Here is a 24,123-nt window from a genome sequence, read left to right as displayed (position 1 = left end):
CGTACTACAAATGCGCGCAATTTCAACCGAAGGGAAACATAACAACAAAAAAAGGGGGCCAATCAGAAGTCTCGTCAGGTCACGTGCCTGCCGATAGCTTCACTTGATAGGGCGTCGCTCCAAAGATGGACAGCGGGGGCCCAGCCTTTCGGAGGCGGGCCCTATGCGGGGCAGGGTCCAATCAGGAGACACGCTGTTCTTCCCTTGCTCAGAGAGGAGCCGCCGTTCGCTTGCGATGCCGCCGGAGTCTGGGTGAGTCTGCTTCCTGCCTGGCGAGGCTCGTTACGGGTATTGGGAGGGAAGGCAGGATTAGGAGGCCCGGCTGGGGGACCGAAGGGTGGAAGCTCTTCTCCCCCCTGAGCTGCTGGGGTTGTCACTTGCCATCCTGCCTGGATGCTCTGTCTGGGGGTGATGGGAGGTCCAGTCCTATGAATCCCCCACTGTAAACATTGCAATTGGTACAGATTCAGCATCTCCTGTCAGAAATGCTTGGGAACTTGAATTTTGAATTTTCCCACATGTGATGTCTTCAAAATGTGACTCAAATCTAAATAGGAAATTCCTTAATATCTGCTTTATATTCTGGAGGCAATATTAGACACACAAATATGAAATATAAGTAGGAGAAGGAGATTCCACCAGAACATTAGGAAGAACTTCCTGACTGTGAGAGCTGTTCAGCAGTGGATTCTATGACTCAAAGTAGACTCTCAGCTAACCAGATTGGTAAATGCTGGACGAATTTAGTTTGCCAGTTGCTTGAGAGTTACTATTCAAAATTGGTCTAGCCAATACTATATTCATACTGTGCCATAAACTCAATATTGACTTCATATTAATATTGAAATACTGCATAATTACTTTGTTTCAATATTAATATCACATCCAATGAAAACAAATTTAATGTAGCAGTTTTATTGTATTACACATCTTTTACATTTTTAAGTGTTATTTCTTCGATTTTTTGCCGGTTGCTTGAGAGTTCTGCATAACTGAGAGTCTAATCCAGCTTCTTTGATCTTTTCTCCTTGACTTAGGTTGCATCCACACCAGGCATGGGCAAACTTTGGCCCTCCAGGTGTCTTGGACTTCAACTCCCACAATTCCTAACTGCCTACCGGCTGTTAGGAATTATGGGAGTTGGAGTCCAAGACACCTGGAGGGCTGAAGTTTGTCCATGCTCGATCTACACTGTCAGATTAATGCAATTTGATAGCTGCCGTGGCACAATGTTGTGGCATCCTGGGAGTTGTAGTTTGGTGAAGCACTAGCACTATTGGGCAAAGATGTTTATCAGAAGGGAAGAGAAGCGATATATTTAATGACATCAAGGCAAGACTAGATAGTCATTTGCCATTTTTAATGTTGATCCCAGAGTCCCCGGTGGTGCAATGGGTTAAACCCTTGTGCTGGCAGGACTGCTGACTGAAAGGTCGGCGGTTTGAATCCAGGGAGCGGAATGAGCGGGATGAGCTCCTGTCTTGTTAGCTCCAGCTTCCTGTGCGGGGATATGGGAAAAGCCTCCCACAGGATGATAAAACATCCGGGCGTCCACTGGGCAACGTCCTTGCAGACGGCCAATTCTCTCACCAGAAGCGACTTGCAAGTTCTCAAGTTGCTCCTAACATGAAAAAAAATGTTGATTCTGATGCAAAATTGTTGTATGCCAAGCCAGCACTATCTCAGCCTCCCATGTGGGCAGTTTTGGAGTGTTTTGGATAAGGGATGCTCAACCTGTATTGGGGGATAGTGGATCTTTCTACCTCCTGCTGGCAACAGGCTCCCTGGAAGCTCTCCTTTGATGGGGCTTTGAAGGGTTGAGGACTTTACACATTCAGGCTCATCCTCTTCCCATTAGCATTGTGTTGATCAGTCACTGAAACGAGGAAGGAAAGCATACATGTGTGTGTGTGTGTGAATTGTGCCTCTGCAACATGTATCTTTCCCCGATGACAGAAGAGCCTTGTTGCCTCGCTTGCTGGTGGTGTTGTGTTTGGGATGGCACTGATTTGCACTAAAGGGAGGCTTGGTGATGAGCTGTGCGGGTGGGAGTACTTGGGTTTTTTCCCAGACCATTTGCTGCTTGATTCTGCTCAAAGACATCCGGTTATTGCAAGATCAGACCTAGAGGGTGTGATTTTCTCATTTACAGTTTCCTGCTTTTGAGTTCCTTCCCGAGCAGCTGAGGAAATGGCAAACTTTAAACTCCCTTTAAGGAGTGAGTTCAGTCAGACCCTTTCTACACAACCATATAAAATCCAAATTATCTGCTTTGAACTGGATTAAATGGCAGTGTGGACTCATATAATTCAGGTCAAAGTAGATAATGTGGATTATCTGCTTTGATAATCTGGATTATATGGCAGTGTAGTAGGGGCCTCAGACTAACGATGTAATTCTGGATTTGAAAAAAATGAACCCAGGTCTTCCCAGGTCAGGATGCATCTTCTGTTGAATTAATGAGGTTTGACACCACTTTAACTGCCAAGGCTCAGTGCTATGGAATCATGTTTGGTGAGGTATCAATGCTATTTGGCAGATAAGTCTGAAGCCTAAAAACTACAGCTCCCAGGTTTCCACAGCATTGAACCATAGCAGTTAAAATGGTGTCAAACTTTTAATTCTGCAGTATAGATGAATTCCTAGCTGGGTCAGATCTCTAATGCAATCAAATGCTCTTTGCATTTCAACCTCATGCATTTTTTAAAATCCCATGTTACCATTTGAATAAGGCTGTTTGGAAATGTGTTCTCATTTTCACTCAGTGGAGGAACTCTGTCCTGTTCCATGTATGGGACAGAGTGGGTTTGTCCTTATTAACTGATAATTTTAGTTTGGATGGCAATAGCTAGAGAAGATGTACTTAGACAATTTGTCACTCTGCACATTCTGCAGATTCAGTATCATTGAGCCACTCCTTTTTCTTATTATACAACTTAAAGTAATAACTGTAGATTTAGTATAGTCCACTAGGCTATTTTAAAAATCCCATTTATAAAGGGTATGTTTCCTGTGTTCCTTGTTTTGCAATAAAGTTGATGATTCAGGAGTGAGCAATATAATCAGTTCCTTCTACAGCCCTGAAACTTCGGGTCAGCCCAAGACATTTTGTTGGCTTAAGACAGTCTAGAACAGTGGTTCTCAACTTGTGGGTCCCCAGATGTTTTGGCCTTCAACTCCCAGAAATCCTAACAGCTGGTAAACTGGCTGGGATTTCTGGGAGTTGTAGGCCAAAACACCTGGGGACCCACAGGTTGAGAACCACTGGTCTAGAAAATGCCTTCTACTTATCTGAATGAAGGTGCATATCCTATATACTCACATATAACTCTAGAAGGTTAATCAAAAGTTCTGGGTTGACTTTTCCATGCATAAGTATTGTACCTTAGCTCTTATCAAAAAAAGAACCATGCCTTTCTTTGAAAAGAGTGGTGAAAGGCAAGAGCTTAATCCATCCCAGGTGGTGCAATGGGATAAACCCTTATGCTGGCAGGGTTGCTGATGAATAGGTCAGGGGTTCCAATCCAGGGAGAGTGGGTTGAGCTTCCTCTGTCAGCTCCAGCTCCACATACAGGGTTATGAGAGAAGCCTCCCACAAGGCTGGTAAAACATCAAAACATCCGGGCATCCTCTGGACAATGTCCTTGCAGATGGCCAATTCTCTCACACCATCACAGGAGAACATAAAAGAAGTACCTGGTTGCTCACTTCCCTTTGTGCTCTCCCACTATTTCTGGGTTTTTCAGTACCTGGCTGAGGAAATGGGGGCCAGAGGTAACTGACTCCCTGAGGTACCTTTCTCTGTTGAGTGACCCTTACCTTGTCCATAGGTCATATTAAATGTATCATTTGACCCCCAAAACCTGCCCTCATCACACATGAGGTCAATTAATACCTGAGTATATGAAATCTAGGCAAATTATTTAGGTATGCCAGGCAGACAGTCTCAGAAAAACCTCTTCCCATCCCTGCTAGTTAATAGTACAGTGATTAAAAAATCAAATAACTAACCATTTGGTTCCCTTTCATGAGACATGAAACTTGTTGCCTGAGGCAGCTGCCTAATCATAGGGGACTAGATCTTCAAACTATCGGAATCTGAGGAATCCTTCTGTGTCACTTCAGTGCATAAAGTTTATCTCATTCTTCAGTGTTACATTTTACTGGTTTTATTCCTGTTTAGAAGCAAAGGGTGTCTTAAGGTATTTAGCTCTCCCTAGCAAGATGTGTTTAGCTACTGATTTTTAAAAGATTGTTCTCTTTTCCCTTGACCAGATAAACTACTAGAAGCACAAGAAAACGGTTGTTTTTGCCCAAATACAAGAGTGTCGCCCTTCCCGCTTGCCTTGATGTGTTGGGGAAACTGATCTGTGCTGCACAGAGGGAGCCTGTAACTGGAGGACAGTGGAAGGTCACTACCTTGAAGACTCTGTTGGAGAAGACATGGCTCTGACCCTTGAAACTGAGTCGCGGATCTACCGCTCCCTCAGGGCTATCTTTGGTGTTGCTGCACACCTAGTTTCACTTGGATTTACCATCTTTGTGGCTGTGCTTGCAAGACCGGGATCAAGTAAGTCAGGAGTCGTTGTAGGTACATGGATGGATCATAAAGTTGATGACACTAAAGCTTGGGTAGGGATCCTTGAAGTTGTCCAGCCATCTAATCTTTTTTTCAAGCATGTGCAGAGATAACATTAACAAACTGAAAGTCTGAACAGATCTGTGCAGTGTTGGTTTCTGTGAGTTTGTTTAATTTGGAATTGGACTGAGTGGCCAGGTTTCTGAATCATGCAGGTTTCTTCTGAGGCTCCTGCTGTGAAGTATAATCGTTAGAAAAATGCTTTAATACAGGGCTGGAGTTTTTCACTCTCTGTATGTTTTAGATGTTAGTTTCTAAAAGCCCCAGGAGCATGGCTGATGGTGAGAGATTACAAGAGTTGTAGTCCAAAATATCTGTACAACCAAAGGTTACTCATTCAGACCTAAAGGGATAGGAATGGCTATTGTCAAATAAGTTCAAATAAGTAAGTTCAACATATAGGTGGCGCAGTGGGTTAAACCCTTGTGCTGACAGGACTGCTGACCGAATGGTTGGTGATTCAAATTTGAGGAGTGGGGTGAGTCCCATCTGTCAGCTCCAGCTTCTCATGTGGGGACATGAGAGAAGCCTTCCACAGGATGGTAAAACATTTGGGCATCCCCTGGGCAACGTCCTTGCAGGCGGCCAATTCTCTCACACCAGAAGCAACTTGCAGATTCTCAAGTCCCCCCTGACATGAAAAAAAGTTCAATATAGATTAAAACAAAGTGCTGTTAAAATCTAATAATATATATTTAATAAACCAATTAAATAAACAATTCTACTGAATGTACAAATGTAGCACAGTTTAGATCACATTTAAAGCATATTAAAGATGATAAAAATATATCACTCAGTGTTGATCAATTTAGCAAAAGGCATTGTAGTAGAGATGGGTGTGTGTGCGTCCATATATTCCAGTTCAAAGCAGATAACGTGGGATTTTATTCAGCTATGTGGAAGGGATCTAGGTGCAGCCTAGGAGAAGACAAAGTACTTTCTATCTCAGGGTGTATCTGCACTATAGAATTAATGCAGCTTGCCACCATCAACTGCCGTGGCTCAGTATTATGTTTTCTTGGGAGTTGTAGTTTTACAAAGTATTTGGCCTTCCTTGCCAAAGAGTGTTGGTGTCTCACCAAAATACAAATCCTAGGATTCCATAGCCTTGAGCCATGGCAGTTAAAGTGTAAAGTCTAGCAAAAGAAATGGAGTACTCATCCCCATCTTGGTATCCATCTGTACCTTGAGTACAATTGAAGCTATCCTTCCACATTCAGTTGCTTTTGCTTAGATGGGCTATTACAGATTGCCTTGAGAATTTGGCCAGTGCCCATCTCTGCCAGATAGTGTAGCATTTCTCTTGTTCCATTATTGAGTACAACATTTGAGCTTTGTCACAGCAAGCTGATCCTTTGATGGCCACTTCTCCTATTATCCTGTTTCAGCCTGGAAGCTTTTACAGAATATCTTTTCAGCTTCTCCGATAAATGGGTCCCTCAGTGTAATAAGAGTCACACATACAAACAGTGGCTGTAGATGAGATCACCTGGCCCATTTTCAGTAGTGCCCCAAGAATTTCAGCTCTGGACAATTCTTCTGTGGTTGCATTTCACAGGGCACACCTTGTTTACTCAACGTGTTTGTTTTGTTTATAAAGTGATAGTATTGCCCTGAAGCCTTAAAAGGCACAAAAGGATTTATTGCATAACACAAACACATTCTTGAACCAGGAAAGTTCATGTTAGATCTTAAGGTGCTGCTACAAATGAAGATTATCACACTTTTGGAATGTATACATTTTGTTTGAAGCATTTCTATTTCCACAATGTCTTGTAATATCTCTCCTTTAAATTTGGAGAATGCCTTAGACATATATTACTTCTCTCTCAATCTCATCCAATGGGAAAAGGTAAAAATAGTGTGATTCCAAGAGAGCCGGTGTGGTCTAATGGTTTGAGTATTGGACTGTGACTCTGAAGACAAAGGTTCAGATTCCAGTTAGCAGTGGAAACCCAATGGATGGCCTTAGTCCAGCCACACAGACTTCAGTGTCAGAGGAATCCCTTCTGAACAAACCCTACCAAGAAAATCTTCTGATATATTCACCTTAAAAGTGGCAGAAATGGGCAATGATTTGAAGGCACACAACCACAAACATGATACCAATTGGAGATACCCAGGGTGCCTCCCATCAAGGTCATTGCTGTATGGAAATGAGGTGTTTTGCAGTGGGTCCAGATGTTATAATGTTCTGTGCAAGTCTCTCATGTTACCACTGTGACTTTTTTTTAAACCCACACATCATATATCTGTTGAGGGAAAGAGAGAAAATCTCTGCGTTGCATTTTAATGGTCACAAAACCCTCGTCTCTGGAAGCACCTTTAACATAAGTAGTATCCGTATTCTCTCTCCAGCAATGACAGTGTCACCCAGTTATTAGAGTGCCTGTGAGCTTTCTGTGAGAGACTGGTTGTCCCACATGTATCAAACAAGTCCCATAGGCTAAACCCACCCCACTACATCATTTTACATTGTGGTGGCCCGTGAAGCTTTCAATGCCAGGGCAACATAGTTACATTTATGCAGTCTTACAGTTACAACCAGCCCTTTGAAGGTAACCCTAAGAAGGCAGATGTCCTCGGTGAAAATGTGTTTGACACCCCTGTATCCACGCTCAGAACAAGACTTTGTAATCTTTAGACTGATCCAGCAGGGTTCTAATGCACGTTGAATTGATTATGACTATGTCTCATCTGAAGAGCTGGCAGTATATTTCCAGATGTGTGTTCATTGATTTAACTCTAAATTCTAATTTTGCTCCCATTTTCTTTTTCAGGTTTATTTTCCTGGCACCCTCTCTTGATGTCTCTTGCGGTAAGCCTGCTAAAAACATATTTTGCCACTGTCTCCCCAAATAACAAAGTATAATCTTATATTTCTGTTTTGTGAATGATTTCTGTTCACTAAAGAAGTCTGATAAATTGTGGCGCTGAAAGAGAATATGCACATGTTCCTGCATTCTGTGGGCCTTGAATTAAGAATTCATAGAACCATTGAGTTGGAAGAGCTGTCCTGTCCAGCCCCCTGCCAAGAAGCAGGAAAATTGCATTCAAAGCATTCTCAACAAATGGCCACCCAGCCTTTGTTTAAAAGCCTCCACCACACTCTGGAGCAGAGAGTCCCACTGCTGAACAGCTCTCACAGTCAGGAAGTTCTTCCTAATGTTCAGGTGATATGTTCTTTCCTGTAATTTGAAGCCATTGTTCCGCGTCCTAGTCTCCAGGGCAGCAGAAAACAAGCTGCTCCCTCCTCCCTATGACTTCCTCTCACATATTTATACATGGCCCTCATCATGTCTCCTCTCACCCTTCTCTCCTTCAGGCTAAACATGCTGAGCTCTTAAAGCCACTCCTCATAGGGCTTGTTCTCCAGACCCTTGATCATTTTAGTTGCCCTCCTTCCGTTGCGGTGCCCAGAATTGGACACAGTATTCCAGGTGTGGTCTGACCAAAGCAGAATAGAGGGGTAGCATGACTTCCCTTGATCTAGACACTAGATTCCTATTGATGCAGGCCAAAATCCCATTGGCTTTTAAAGCTGCCGCATAACATGTTTAACTTGTTGCCAACAAGGACTCCAAGATCTTTTTCACATGTACTGCTCTCGAGCCAGGCATCCCCCATTCTGTATCTTTGCAATCCCTGCTAGTCCCTTCCCTGTTCTAGATTATGATCATAATTACTCAGATCACATCTATGTAACCCTCTAAGTCTGAGTTTTCCAACATTTAATGTTAGTGACACACTTTTAAGACATGCATCATTTTATAACACAGTAATTCAGTTTTACTAGCAAACAGGAGGTTAAACCAACCCCTTATAAGAGATATGGGCATGTATATAAATTGCAAATGACAAAATATATGGGGGCACAACATATCTAATGAAAATCTTTCATTTATATTTTAAATATATATGTTCTGTTACTTCACATAGATTCAGATGTTTCTTATTATGTTCATGTGACACACCTACACACTGCAGCCAACACAGTAACTTGTTGCAACACTCAAAGTTTGGAAAGCTCTGCTCTAAGCTTTTGGCTGATGAATTTCACTATAAAATGCCTTTCTGAGTTGGCTGGGGTTTGTCTATGATAAATCACAATCTGGTATTGTATCTGTCAAAAACAGTTTCTACTCTCAATGTTCAGGAGAAATCCATTTTATATGGATAAACTCCTTTTCAGTTTCTCTTGATCTTCTAAGAACAATTTCAGGTAATGATGAGTTTTCTTTTGTCTCCCCTTTAGTTTTCCTTCTTGATGACAGAAGCCGTGTTGGTTTTCTCTCCTGAGAGCTCCCTACTTCGGTCCTTCTCGCGTAAGGCCAGGGCCCGCTTCCACTGGGCTTTGCAGCTGCTTTCCCTGACCTGTGCAATACTGGGCTTGGCCATCATCTCCTATAACAAATACCTCAATGGGAAGGACCACTTTGTCACATGGCACGGCCAGACGGGCTTGCTGACGGTGTTTTATGCTAGCATGCAGTGCATGGGCGGGGTTGCTCTGCTCTACCCCAAGCTGATGAAGAACTGGACATTGGGCAAACTGAAGCTTTACCATGCCACCTCAGGGCTGATTGGGTACCTGCTTGGTTGTGCCAGTTTGATGCTGGGCATGTCTTCCTTGTGGTTTACTGCAGCTGTGACTGGAGTCTCCTGGTATCTCTCCATCCTGTGTCCTATTCTCACCAGTTTGGTTGTCATGAACCAAGTGAGCAATGCCTACCTCTACCGCAAGAGAATTCAGCCTTGAAAAAAACATGCCTAAGAGATACTTTCTGAGATCCTTGAAAACATCTCACATCCTCTTTTAGGGAGTCCCTTTTTATCTGACTATAACTGTGGCATTTTAGAAAAGACTTCTGGCGTCCTCCCACTGTTGAAATCCTGCAGCAACAGTGTGGGGGTCCATGCAGTGTTCTGTGTGCATCTCCTGAAATTGTGGCATTGTGGTATTAAGTAGTAATCCAGAAGCAGTGTGCTACTGCCTCCCCATGAAAAGAAACAAATTACATAGACATCTCAGTTCACCTAACTTGCACAAAGACATACTTCACTTGCCCCAGATTCCTCCCTATTAGTAAAATGGTGGGCCCTCAGAGGTGGTGGTCTGAGGAATAGGTGGAAATGTGTAACTTTCTTTCTGTGTTCCCTTCAGTACAGTATCTGTCTGTGTAGTGGCTAGAAGTTTCCCCAGTTTCTGTTTTTAAGGTTCTGTGGACAAATTGCATCAAGTGGACAAAATCGTTAGCTGCATCAAGACTCATTATGTAGTGTGTGGTAGACTAACACTACACTACAGGTGACACATATGTAGCTTTGGACATATTACTTTTTGTACCACAACATTAAAAAAACCCCTCCATCCAGCAGAGGCAGTGGTCCTGCTAGCAAGGGCTGATGGTAGTGCTCTCCTGAATTGTTGTTTTTCTGTCCAATATTTCTTTGGGCAGCTACATGAGAATAAGCCTCGCTGAATGGAGTGGGCCACACCTCCAACTAATCATGCATGCCTGAGGGTCTCCCTCATTGCAGGCAGGCTGACTGACACATATCCTGTCCATTGTGAGATTTCTCTGCTGTCCTGCAGCTTGGTAATTGTAATCTTTCATACTATGGTAAGAGCACAAGAGCTCATCTAGTTTGCTGCTGTTCATAATCAAGGGAGATTGTGACTCAATGATCATACCTACTCCTGGCCTCTCAGTGTGGAGAGAAAAAGAAATGTTTCTGCTCTTTCTCTTCTAGATTTTATGAGATTTTTTCCCTATATACTATGTGAATAGCAGCTTCATTGCACAGAAAGGCAAACAGAAGTGAACCAAGCACAAAGTTAGGTTGTTTTTGTCTGCTGCCATACTTTGACTAAACTTTTGCAACCATGAATAGCAGTATTTACTTAATAGGCAGTATGTTGCAGTCCCAAGCAGGTGGCATAGTATTCAAGTATGGACAGGAATATTTTCAGACACTGTTCCAGAATTCCTCTACATTCAAGAACATTTGGGTGCAACTTGGCATCCATGCTCGTGTGTATGGTCAGCACATGTATTACTCTAGGTACTTAATTCTGCAGTGAAGAGCTAGTTTTTTTTTAAAGGAAAATTGAATTTAATAACATTTCCCAGGTAAATCATGCATTTGTACCTTCAAGTCATTTCCAATTTATGGCAGCTTTCTCATTGAATTTTCTTAGCAAAATTTGCTGCGAAGGGGTTAGCCCAGGCCTGGGTTAGACTTTATCTTCCTCTGAAGCTGAGGGAATGTGACTTCAGCCAAGTTATTTCTGGGCTATGAATATCCTTATTGAATGGTACTGTCTCCCAAAGTTTTTCAGAGCAAGGGCCAGTCAATGTTGTTTTTTCTTTCGGTAACAGCTTCAAAATGGTTTTCTCCACTCTCTGTATTTTTTCTATGCAGCATGTAAATGCAGGTGTGTGAAAGCTCCCACCAACTGTGTTTTGGGGAGTTGGTCAAAGCAGGTTGTCTGTTTTCCACTCATAATCATTCTGTCTTGAGAAATAAAGGAAATGAGCTGTTGTGAGGGACCAAAATGAACAAAGCTAAGGCCCTTTTTTTAACAAGGGAGAAAAGAATGTGGTTGCATAGAATTTCTAACCTTCATCAAGCTGGTCATGACTACTCCATTGAATCCAGGTGACACAGTTAAACCTTGCTTTCAAACGTACTTAATTAAAATCAGCTTTGGTTGGATTAGGGCCTTTGACTGCAACCCTTTCTCTAAGAATGAAATCCTGTCCGCAGAATATTAAAGATACAGAGTGGAAGCCTATTGCCTATAGCAAGATATTTTAGATCTTTTCCGAAGTACTGAGTGATTTTATTATTTTTTTAAAAGAATTACCTAGCATTAAAATGTCTTTTTTTTAAATGGTGTATATCTACGCAACATTATTTGCTTCCTCATAAATTTTACCATGTAACACAAAGTTGCAAGCTTTCCAAGCTTTAAAAGAGGGGTCCTTTGCCATTTTAAATGGTGATAAATTGTCCTCAGTTTCTTTGGTAGCTTGAGGGCAGCCTTCTCTTGGGCATCTACAATGTGTGTTCTAACTTGCCCTCTTCTCCTTCCCCTTACTTACCTGCATTAACCTGGTTGAAATAACTGTGGCTTCAGTAAGAGCTGTCATGGCCTTTCACACAAATACTGTTTACAGAAACTTCCTGCATTTGGCTATGTCTGAAGCTGCCTTGATAAAACAAATGAAAAACCCACTTGATGTTTGCATTGAGTATGAGGGGTCTCTCTGCATGGCAAGTGAACCGATCACTGAACCTAGGCAAGAAAAAATCTGACTTCAAGTGCACTGAATTAAAGGGAGCTTTGCTGTTTTGCTAGCTTGTTCATTTCCATTCTCTTCCGATCCACTTGCCATCATTGTTAGATGAGGGAGTTGTCTTAGCCCCAGCTGGGAAGTTTTGTTCAACATATTCCCTTCAAATTATTCAAAAATCCTGTCCTCCCTGCATCTCCATGCATACACACACTACTCATTAGGGCAACTTTGAGGACAGCATTTCGGAAAACCTTCCAATGGATACTTGGAATCTATCAAGCAGTAATTGAACTTACTTTGGCTATGGGGATAGTGCCTGCTCATTAGACAGGGAATGTGCCCATTTAATCTGCTGAAACTTCTGCAGGTAAACAGACTGGCTATGTTTGATTGAGATGATAAAATATTAGGTGGATTCACAGCTGGTTCAAAAACCATAGCCATCATTTGCTCATCATTAACATTATGAATGCTTTTAAGTCAAGTGATGCATGGTTTTATCATGGATTTTATACTTTTGACTTTGTTATATTGATTAAGATGAAGGTGTAGAGGAGACCATTTGACAGTTAAAACTCCAGAAGACAGCACTGAAAGAATGGGAGAAAAAACTAACTTAGTGAAATTCAACAGATACAAATGAAAAGCTCTGCAGTGAGATGTAAAATAAATATCAAATGCACCGGCATGTGTGGCAACAACACATGTGAAAAGGTTCTTTGGTTTGCAGTGCAAGTTAAACATTGATTGGCTGTTCGATGTAATTGAAAATGCAGATACAATTTAAGCCAGAAACCGTAGTAGTTCTACTTTACTTTGCACAAATTGGACTTCATCTGGTGTCCTGGGTGCTGGTTCTTTGATTGTGAACACAATTGGAAAAGGTTAGAGGAAGGCAACAAAAACAGCAGTGTGGAAAGCAAGTCCTTTGAGGAAAGGTTGAAAGAACTGAGGATATTTTATCTAGAAAATAAGAGAATTCTCAGCAATTGGCAGAAAGCAGTGATATAATTGTTTGGAGATTAGGAGAAATGTAGTGGGTGAGAGCAAATTGACAGTATTACATGAAAGGCTTCACATCATATAAATGGTTGCATTATGTGTGATCAGGACCATCTACCAAGAGGGATTTTTAAAAATATTGAGACAAATTCTTAATGGATAATCCTATCAATGGCTACTATTCATAGTGACTGCACACTAACTCTAGAAGTACATGCAGCAGGTTTGAAGGCCCTTTGCTGGAGATCAAAAATAGAACAGGGCCACTGTCCTCTTGTTCTGTTTGTGGGGTTTGGGAACCATGGAAAACAGAATACTAAGATAACCCCTTGGTCTACTCCAGCAGGGAACTGGTATCCTTATAAGGTCTTCAGATAGAATCTGGACAACTCTAGTTGGGAGATTGTAGCTCAAGGTTTTCTGCAGTGAGCAGAGATTTATACTATAAAAGACCTGAAAAGTTATTTCCAGTTCTGATTCTAGACTAACTTGAGACTGTTGTTCTTTGGCCATATTATGAGAAGATGTGACTAGAAAATACAATTAATGTTTGACAAGGTATGTAGATGTCAACAATAAAAGAAGACTTTGGCCCCTTCCACACAGCTGAATAAAATCCCACATTATCTGCTTTGAACTTGAATAATATGGTAGTGTGGACTTAGATAACCTAGTTCAAAGCAGATATTGTGGGATTTTCTGCCTTGATATTCTGGGTTATATGGCTGTGTGGAAGGGCTCTAAATTCCAGATGAATAGACTGAGAAGAGCCATTGCCCCGAGTCTGTAAGACCTGAGCAGGGCTGCTGACCAAGTCACTTTGTCATCAACAGCCCTGCTCTCTCTCATTCATATAATTGTCATAGACTGAAACCATTGTAATAGCAACCCAACAAAAAGTATGTTCTATATTACTAAGAGATGGCACAAGAACAGGTAGAAAACCAATCAGGACGACTATACAGGTAAGCCTTTGGTGCATGCAAAATTCTCTACTGTCTGGTTTCTTCCAGGGGAGTGCAGATTATAAGTACCTGTCTCTACATGCTATTTCACTCCTCACAATTAGAGGGGAGTCTGTAGCTGTTGTTTAATGCCACACAAATAACAAAGCACCCCATATATCAACTGATGTTTTGAAGAAGCAAAAGTAAACTGCCAGGAGATAACTGTTTTGAAGCTAGTGTTCAAACCTCTTCCCTCAAGACATACATACCCTATCTGATATTTTGCCCTGGATTTACCAACACAGCTATCACTAAGGAAACACTAAACAAAATAATGAGTACTGCTGATCCATAGCAGAATCTAGAATCCCTGCAGCTGAATGAGACCTTTAGAAAAGAAATTTCTATATGATTCATTCTCCCTAGTTGATATAGATTAAATTTCATCCAGAAGCAGAATTCTAAAATTGTATGGATAAGGACTTCTCACAAGATCCTCTCATCCTCTTCATAGCATTTCACCTAAGTACCTGCAAGCATGGCTACAGAAGACTTGAAAATTGGCCAGTACCCTCTCAAAATTTGTTAACAAGATGCCTCTTGAAACACCTGGATGCTACCAAAGAGACAAAGCATGTCCCTGCTTGCAAAGCCTGGCCACCCACTCAATATAAGGCCATGAACAAGTACACAACCAAAAGATAGTGCAGCTTTGTAGCACTGTAATACCTGCTACAATTATACCATGTTGGCAGTTTCCCACCATTGACTTATTCTTCATTTGCTTTACTATTGTGCAGCCACTACTCTGTGAGAGCATTTACTTAACCTTTTGTTTGCTGAATTCTCTGGAACACATATAATAGCCATTGCCCATCAATCACTGTGATCCTTTGTCCACTATGTTTAGCCCTGTACTTCTCAGCGTCTCAAAAAGAGAGCTGTAGAGATTAAGAACTAGAAAGAAACAGACCACAAGTTTACTTATTCTCTATTCCACTACCCTCTGAGACAATAACCCATTTTTTCAACCTCTATTCTCTAGCTAATGATAAATCTGGACTTTTTGGAATTTAAACAGCCAAAGTGCACATGCTTCAATTTAGATCTTTTTCAGTGTGGTAACCTGCACTTAAATGTCTCACAGTTAAAACAGGAATGAATTCAACAGCTTATACTCAGTGGCTTGGGATCAGCTACAGCATCCTCCCGTTCAGCATAATCAGAATCCGGCCTAAACTGTTACTGTCACATTGCATTTATCTTTTCTGCTTATTCTCCTAAACCAAGCCACCTGCCATTCAGAAAGAGACTGGAATGGCTGGAATTCTTGACAGCTGCACAAACCTATTACATTTTAAAGAAATGTCTATTCAAGGACAATGATCAGAAACCTCTTTTAAAAAAATGAAGCAGAAATTATCCCCATGCAAGGCACCATCAAGCTCATCTGGCACTTCAGTAATCAGTCCTTCTACTGTGCATAATTAGCAGACAGGCAATTAGATATACAGATACTTCATCCAAGATGACATTTCGGTACAGAAATCCCACAAAAAAACACTTAGCATTAAAGAGGAAAGGGGAGCATGATGCAAGAGTATTTCATTGCATAACTGTAGCACCATTCTTTCCTCTTTAAATCATTAACCTACTAAAGCACTTCATGAACACATCATATTCAGGAATTACTGTATACAATTAGTTCTCACCATAGTAATGTTCTATTTAGGATTGCTAGAAAGTGGTGCTGTATGAAGCAGTTTTCAACAGACGTGCCCATTAAGCAAAAACCTACTTTGTTCTGCAACTTAGTGTCAGATTATTCACCTCCTGGTACGCCATATATGGGAGTCACCCTGGGACTTGGTTGGAAGAGACCTCAGGAAAACCCCCACTCAGCCTCAAAGCTGCCTGGGAGAACCTGGGGAAGTCAGTATATGTCATCCTATTCTGCTTTTTAGGGCTTCTGTCAAGATGAAATGAGGCGAAAAAAACACAATTTAGATTAAACCCTGGCAAAATGTCATAAGCATGAGCTACGTGTCTGAAAAGCAGTTGTTTAATCTTCAGAAATCAAACAAAATTTTACCAGTGTATGTCAGCAGATCTAATTACTTCCCTGCTATGTGTTCCCCGTTTCCCTCTTGAGTCTTTTTCGGCATGAACCTGGACTGAAAGAAATGGTTGCTTTTTAAAATGGTTTGTCATTTTTAAACTTTTGTATTGTGTAAATCTTTAACAATTAAAAAAAGCTATTGTAAGTCGTCTTGACTCCTAACATTTTTCACTCTGTTGGCTGTAATTAAAAGTTTGAGCCAACAACCAACTCCAAGTAAGAGTTTATATGCTCAAGGCAAGGAAGGTCTGAAAAGTCAATGAAGAAGCACCTTTTGAAAGAACTGTTTATTGATACTGAAATTTGTGTGTTTATTTCCTGGTTGACACAAACCTTCTCATGTGGTCCTTTAAAAAAATTATCACAACATTGTCTCACACTTTTCCAATTCTGTTAAGTGTCCCCTAACCCCATTCTCTACGTGGGAGGATTATGTCCTTTGAGGCTCGTCTCAGGGTACTACATATTTAGGGCTTGCTGCCCTACCAAAAAAAAAAAAGAAAAAAAAAAGGCTACCTCAGTCCAAAGTAGAGAAAAAAGCTAATGGTCTAAACAAAAGAAAAATGAGGCAACAGAGGAATTGTCAAGAGTCCCATAAAAAAGCACCTTGAAAAACAGAACAGAACCACTAGCAAAAAATTAATCCCAATAGTCCCTGAATACAATGGTACTCCACCAAAGACAGAGGCTACTGTGCCATTTTAATCACTGCAAAAGGAAATGAAGAAAAACCAATAGCTAAAGCACAAATAAAATTTCCTATAGGAGATCCTATGGAAAGTCTCAGAAGATGCTTCTTCACATGGTTGTTGCTATACTACAAGCAAGCTGCTCAGAATCACTAAACTCCTTCTTTTAACATAAAAAAGGAGGTAGACCTGAGTGGTCATATTGTTATTAAAAGGCTTTTAACTGCGGGTCCTTCTGGAGTCTAATGCAGCAGCTTGTTGTGGCAAGGCTCACCAGAGTTACCATATCTATGTAAAGGAAGGAAGGTTAATACCACAAAGGACTTTTGTAGGAAAGTGCTTGCTCATTTAATCAATAACAAAACCAACTCTAGAAGGAAATAAGGGAAGCTGTGATTTGACAAACATTGTCACTAAATGAAAAGTTAATCAAGAGGAAAAGTGCCACAGATCACTTGCTGAGCTTACTCTGCCATAATCTGGTAAAGTTCATATAGTTTGGCATTAAACTTCAAAAGAGGGAGGGAACTCACCAGGCTGAGCAGTACAGGACCCTAAACAGATTAATCAGAAATGTCGCCAAAAGGAGCCAGACACAAGCACACGTCTTAATAGCCACAATGGCAACTACCAGTCAGCCTGGTTTTGCAGAGTTTTTTATTCAGCTTGATGCTCTTTACTGAATTAAGGAGATGTAGATCTCCCTTTTTGCCTTCCAATTCTGAAACAAATTATCAGTTTCAAGCACCCCTCTGAAGAGAAGAAACATAATTCCAGGTCTGTGTGACTTAACAGTTTCCACCCCAAGAGTCCTGAGACCTGGGCTTGGCCACATGTGGCTAATAAATGTTGGAAGGGAGGAGAGTGCCTCTCTGGGTCAGTAGGCATAGTGTTTTGTTCCCTGCAGAGCAGGCAGTGCTGTGAGGGAGGGCACATGAGGGATCATTAGCAGCTCTGACATACAGGGGCAGGCAGAGAAAAGAGAGCAGGTGGGTCATGGTCACAATTGTGAAGGGGCATCCTCAAAAGTTATGAGGCTGGATTCCTGGCTGGCTGCTTTTCCGGCTGTGAGAGTGTCCCGGCTCTTCTCTGGTAGCAATGGATCATCGGCCTTCATGCTGTCTTCATCTTCATCCTCTTCCATGCTAGGCCATGCTGACTGATCTTCCACACGCTTCAAACGTTCATTCAGAGCCTTCAGCGCCAATTGTCTATGGAATGAGAAAAACATTCAAGGTCAGTGCAGGTTAATTCGATGTGCTGCATTTCAAGGAAGAGGAGTCTTCTAGTACTAGCCATCAAAAGCATCCATATCTATCTATGGATGAGAGGGACAAACCATGACTCAAACATCAAAGATTAATTTTTTACCTGTCCACCCCCATCTCATGCAACTTATGTAGAAAACAAACTCTGTGTTAATTCATTTTAATGCATTGTACAGTGCCTACACCATATCAGAATTAAATGCTGTCATTTTATTTTATGTTCAGTACTGTCTGAAATGTGTCGACCATTCAGGCATTTAGAGATTAAACTTCATAACATTCAAAGCAATGTGAAGATAATAAACTCTACTTTCTTGTACAAGAGTAATTGTATTTATGTGATGGATATTTCACATAAACACACAGAAATAAAGGGAATAGATCAATAGATAGAGAGATGGATGGATGGATGAAGGTAAAAGAGAGAAGAAATCCATGAAAGAAAGTTACAGGGAAGTTGGGGAACAGTATTGGGGCAAATTAAAAAATATGTGTTATTGAGAGCCACCATGGTATAGTGACTGGCTTGAGTGTTGGACTCTGTCTCTGGATTCCAGTTCCCTGCTTGGCCATGGGAACCCACTGTCAGACCCAGAAAAATCCATGACAGAGTTGCCATAAATTTGAAAAATCTTGAAGGCACCTAACAACAGGATATGATTAACCCCACATGTCCTATTTTGCACAGTAGATGGGCAGTTACTTCAACATAGCCTGTAGCTGTAAAATTGTTCATTTTAGACTGCTGTGTTAGTGCACACATGCTTTTTATTTCATGTTCTGCTTCAGGAAATGTGATAATCTTTCTCATTCAGGCATGGGGCCAAGCACTCCACCTTTGCAATTGTTCATTCTAGAGCTGGGCTCAGGCCATCCAAAGCAGCTTTAATATATGTCTAATAGATTTCCATACCCAGTCAGCTTGACATAAATACAGTTATTTGCATCTATACTTCACTATCTTTAAAATTTCTCCTTTTCAAATCTTTCCTACCTGTGATATGAACATTTGTTTGATAGAGATGTGACTCAAACAGGCCTTCAGACATTGGACTGCCACTCCCAGCAGCCCAATTAGCGCAGCCAATGGTGAGTAATGCTAAACATTATAGTTTAGAAATAACTAGAGAGCTCAATGATTCCCCAACACATGCAAGAAAACAAAATAGGAAAAAATGGGTTTGACAGAAATGTTCTTGGAGGCTTACTGAAGTTCACAGGATTAAAGCCAATCCCAATGTCTCCATGATGGACACTCATTATGCTCGGCTACTGGTTGTTGTATGATGCATGATGTTTTTAATTATGTTTCTATGATGTTGTATATATATTTTTATTGTGTAGTATTTTGACTCTGTCCGACTGGGCTTGATCTCCATGTAAGCCGCCCTGAGTCCCTTCGGGGAGATGGTGGCGGGATACAAAAATACAGTTATAATAATAATAATAATAATAACAATAATGAATAACATTTAGAAATTGAACAGCCTCTTTTTCTACTATTAAAACAGTGCTTGAGATTTGTGTTCCAAACTGAGCAGCTAACATCCCCTAAACTAAGGGCAAATAAAAGGCCACTTTTAATAGGCTCTTTCTTGTTATATCTTTCAAACAAGCAATAAGGATTTTCAATCCCTTCATTAAGCAGAATAGTTCTTTACAATCAAGTGATCGTCATTTAGCCCTTCTAAATGTTCTGCACAAAGAAATCCCAAATGGTATTCCTTTTTATGATAACATTGTTTATACAGATTGAAATTTACCTACCTGTAGAACCTTTCCACACTAAAAAGGGTGTACGAGGAACCTTCCATTCCAAGAATTTTGTATCAAATCTAAACCATAAAGGGAAATATCTGCTAAACTGCTAGTATGCACATGGACATCCAACGGAAACAAGGTTTCATTTGTGCCAAGGAGAACTCCAAGCAAGAACAGACAATGTCCTGGTGGGCAGGATACACCTAATCTGCAAAGAGCTGCACAGCAGTGGTGGTTAATATCACAAGGTTTTGGCTGTTACCATTATTTCTGCTAACACTCAGCAGTAGTGGTGACACGTCTCTATGCTACTGGAGGGAGCCAGAGCACCATAAATGTCCCCCTAGTGTGCTACACAGAACATCTTCATCTCTTCTTTCCACTATTGAAATCCTGTAAACATCACTGATTTGACTGTCATGTTTGGGCTGCAAAAACCACCTTGCAATGAGGCATGTAGGCTGTCAGCTGAAGCAAACTTTAGCTGTTTAAACAGCATTGGATACATACATTAGCCCTCCTGCACATAAAGCTGGGACAAACATCTCAAGGTTAACAGTAGACAGTTTGTGCAAAGCTTATCTACAGAAAGTGCTAAAAGATGATCAAGGGAGAATTTCAATACTTTAAGGGATACTATCAAAATCACTTATTTTAACCTAATCTTATGAAAAATATAGGACTGAATTTGTTTGATAATTTTACACAGTCAAGACACATAATGCTTATTCATAATGTTGATGAAACATGGAGATTAACTGCCCAGCAATTAATCTCAATATTTTGATTTGCTCCATGTTGGAGCACAGCTGCTCCTTCGTATCCATGGATTCTGTATCCATGGATCCAATCATCTACATCTGCACACCTTCTATTTTTATCAGTTTTATACTAATTTATGCAATGCTTTTGATACAAAATAAACAAATCATCTACATCTAAAAATATTTCATAAAAAAAATCTTAAAAGCAAACCTTTATTTTGCTATTAAATATTGCATACACTCAAGTCTCATTTTATATCTGGACCTGGGCATCCATGGAACTAAACCCCAGTGGCTATTAAGGACTTATTGTACTATGGCCATATGGTGCTAACATTTTTAAAAAGACATGTTATTACATATTACATATACTCTCTTTTATCCTGAATCCATGAGGTATGAAGCTAATTTACAGCAAACCTAAATACACTAAAATTGAAGCTTTTTTGTATGTGCGCCTTTGAGTTGCCTGTCAATTTATGACAACTCCAAGAGTTTCATAACGTTTTCTTAAGCAAGGAAAACTCAAGAGGTGGCTTTGCTAGTTCTCCCTTCTGAAATAAAGCCTACAGCACCTGGTATTCATTAGTCTCACATCTAAGTACTAATCAGGATTGATTTGCTTAGTTTCCAAGATCAGATGGGATCTGGTGCCTTTAGAACAGTATTTCTCAAATTGTGAGCCTCCGGGTTTTTTGGACTTCATCTCTTACCAGCTGTTAGGAATTGTGGGACCTGAAGTCCAAAACATCTGGGGGAGCATAGTTTGAGAAACTCTGCTTCAGAATATTTAGGCTGATGCTATACCCAAAGAAAGACACAAATTTAAGTGGGCCTGGTAGTCGGATCATTGCCCTGCCTTAGTTTAAGGGTATGAATTATGTGGCCTTGCAGATACTATTGCATTGGAAGATGTTGATGGATTGGAACTCCCAGAATTCCTTAGCATTAGCTATGCCAGCTAGGGGTGCTGAGGTTTGCAGTCCAACATCCAAAGGGCTGCACTTTGGCCAGTTCTGCTCAAGATAATGAAGAAGTCTGAATGTATTACCTACAGCTGTACTGGGAAGCTAACTATAATAATAATTACAAGAAAAAGCCCTTTTCTTCATTTGATGTCCAAACTCAACCAAGCTGTAGAATCATGAGACAGCATTGAGTAAGACTTCACTGAACAAAATGAGATTTGTAATTCTAAGTAAATATGTGCTATATCGAGAAGTAAAGATCTCCACTTTGACTTAAGTGTATATAATATAATATAATCTCATTTTATTAAATCCAGAAGTGCTGTCCACAGGATGGATGGCTTATAATTTTTCTGGGTTCACAAACTTCTGCAGTCAGCCCTTCATTTTTGTGGGTTTAACGAGACTTGCTTATTTGTGGATTTGATTAATATGTTACCTTTAGGAACCTCTAGATCAGTGGTTCTCAAATCTGTGGGTCCCCTGGTATTTTGACCTACAATTCCCAGAAATCCCAGCCAGTTTACCAGCTGTTAGGATTTCTGGGAAGGCCAAAACATCTGGGGACCCACAGGTTGAGAACCACTGTTTTAGGTCATCTAGTGTGACTCTATGATCATTTTCCAGTGGAGGCTGATCATAGAATCATGCTAGAGGACCTAAATTCCTAAAAAGGCAATCTATCAGATCAAAAAAAATTTTTTTTAATGTGTAGTGTTTCCAATTTTGCAGGTGTCCTGTGCCGCTAACCTCCACCAAAGTGGAGCGTCTTCTGCGAACTGCATGGTTATCCCAATTCTATAGTTTCAGTCTTCACAACAAGACAGAATTATTTTCAGAGGTAATGTCTTGGGTAGTTGCTGCTTTTTCATCACTGTGCAATAAATAAAAGACAAGGTTGCTGTTTCTAACCTGATTGCATGCACACATCTAAGGCTGGATCTACACTGCCCTATATCCCAGGATCTGATCCCAGATTATCTGCTCTGAACTGGATTATATGAGTCAAGCAGATAATGGATTTCACATGGCAGTGTAGAATGGGCCTAAAGCAACATGAAATAATTCTGGAAGAGAAGTATTCCAAGCTGGAACAATTCAACATATACTGATAATTAAATTACAGGATGTATGGGGACATTTTAAGCACCAACCTCAATCCTAAAAAGAAAATATAAGACTATTTAATTATATTGGCCACTGTAGGCTAATGTGAAAGTTGTAGATCACATAGCACCCTGGCTATTTTTAAAATTATGCCCTTGACTTTGATACTTTTGTAAGACCATGAATACACACACAGATAAACTGAAGAATAAATTGAAAACCTGTATACATAGTTATAACATTTGCAGGATTCTGCAAATAAAATGATATTGGATGAGAGCCTGCAATCAAATGAGGGCCTCCTTCCATATCCTTCTTGCCATCTCCCAATGTGACCATACGTAATCTTCAAGTAGTTTGGTTTCCCCCCAAATAAACCTTACCTCCTCCGTTCAGCATCTTGAGGGTCTGTTCCTGGCAAGCTGATAGTAATTGAGGAAGGGGCACCAACGTCATACCGTTTCACTGTTTTCCGGCAAACTTTCACTTTGACCAAGAGACTGTGCACCAGATTGGCCAACAGGCCAACCACAGGCTGCAGGATCTCAGGGAAGAATGTGGCGAATGCAAAGTGATCTGACATGTCACCACGTCCTCTGCTGTGCCTCTGGTAAAAGCGCAGGTAGACCCAACTGGAGAGGACCCCAAAGCCATAGGAGGCCAAGACGTTGCTTGCGATGAGGGTGGTCAGCCTCAGAACGGCCAGGAGCAGGAGCAAGAGCATGGGCACCACCTTCATCCGCACCTGGGGGATCTTCAAGACAGTCCGGTCGCCCATGGTTTGCTTGAGGGCCACCAAGACGCCACCCAGGAAGCCCAGCATGCCGTGGATGCGGATGGTAAACAGGTAGGAGAGGTCAAAGAGCGCCACGTAGGAGAGCAGGTAGGCCAGGGCGCCCAGGAGCCCTACGGAGATGTTGACCACGGCGAAGAAGATGAGCAGCTCCAGGGCTCCCCAGAGGGGCTCCAGTAGCCGCCCTGCTGCCACCACCGTGGCCAGGCTCAGGCCCACGTCCCAGAGGTGCGTCTCCGTCACGCAGTGGGTAGCCAGCGTCCAGACCCAGAAGTTGGGCGGGAAGAGGAAGCCGGGAGTGACCCCCAGGGCGAAGACGGTGTCCACCGCGAAGGAGAGCAGGTACAGCAGTAGCACCACGGCGCAGATGGACTTCACCACCACGCTGGTGCTGGCCAGGGCGGCCAGGAAGTGCTGCCGGGCCACGGGCAGGTACCGCTTCATGCTGGGCGGGAGGGGAGCAGGGGCGGAGGGGACACGCAGGCCCGGGCCTCTCCTCAGCGCAGCCTCGGCCCCATGGCCGCCTCCGCCTGCTCCTTCCACGGGCCGCGAAGCCCTCCTCAGCCAGCCCGAGCCCTAGAGGAGACCAGGCGGCTCTTCCGCCTTCACCGCGCCGGGAGGAGGCCCAGGAAGCGCCTTCTTTGCCACAGCCCCATCCAGGGTTGCCAAGGAAGGCCTTCCCTTCGGCCTCCTCCGCCGGAAGTTGAAGCTGCCCCCGCCCGCGGCCTCACTTGCTGCTACTGATGTCGCCACTTCCTCTCA

General features: G+C 41.8%; 2 protein-coding genes across 2 annotated transcripts; one reads left to right on the top strand and one right to left on the bottom strand.

Annotated features, from left to right (window-relative positions):
• The first annotated feature begins 167 nt into the window (after positions 1-167).
• On the top strand, positions 168-11,998 carry CYB561D2 (cytochrome b561 family member D2). Its single transcript, XM_060765785.2, has 4 exons — positions 168-252; positions 4,276-4,570; positions 7,420-7,457; positions 8,895-11,998. The coding sequence occupies exons 2-4, from the start codon at positions 4,444-4,446 to the stop codon at positions 9,396-9,398; spliced, it is 669 nt and encodes a 222-aa protein (XP_060621768.2). The 5' UTR covers positions 168-252; positions 4,276-4,443; the 3' UTR covers positions 9,399-11,998.
• Positions 11,999-16,283: 4,285 nt separating this feature from the next.
• On the bottom strand, positions 16,284-24,117 carry TMEM115 (transmembrane protein 115). Its single transcript, XM_060765784.2, has 2 exons — positions 22,952-24,117; positions 16,284-17,911 (listed from the first exon to the last, which is right to left on the bottom strand). The coding sequence occupies exons 1-2, from the start codon at positions 23,803-23,805 to the stop codon at positions 17,701-17,703; spliced, it is 1,065 nt and encodes a 354-aa protein (XP_060621767.2). The 5' UTR covers positions 23,806-24,117; the 3' UTR covers positions 16,284-17,700.
• Positions 24,118-24,123: the final 6 nt, after the last annotated feature.

This window comes from Anolis sagrei, chromosome 2 (assembly GCF_037176765.1).
Source record: "Anolis sagrei isolate rAnoSag1 chromosome 2, rAnoSag1.mat, whole genome shotgun sequence".
Taxonomy (NCBI): Eukaryota; Metazoa; Chordata; class Lepidosauria; order Squamata; family Dactyloidae; genus Anolis; species Anolis sagrei.
The sequence above is the reverse complement of the archived record's forward strand: the minus strand, read 5'-3'. Positions and strand labels throughout refer to the sequence as shown.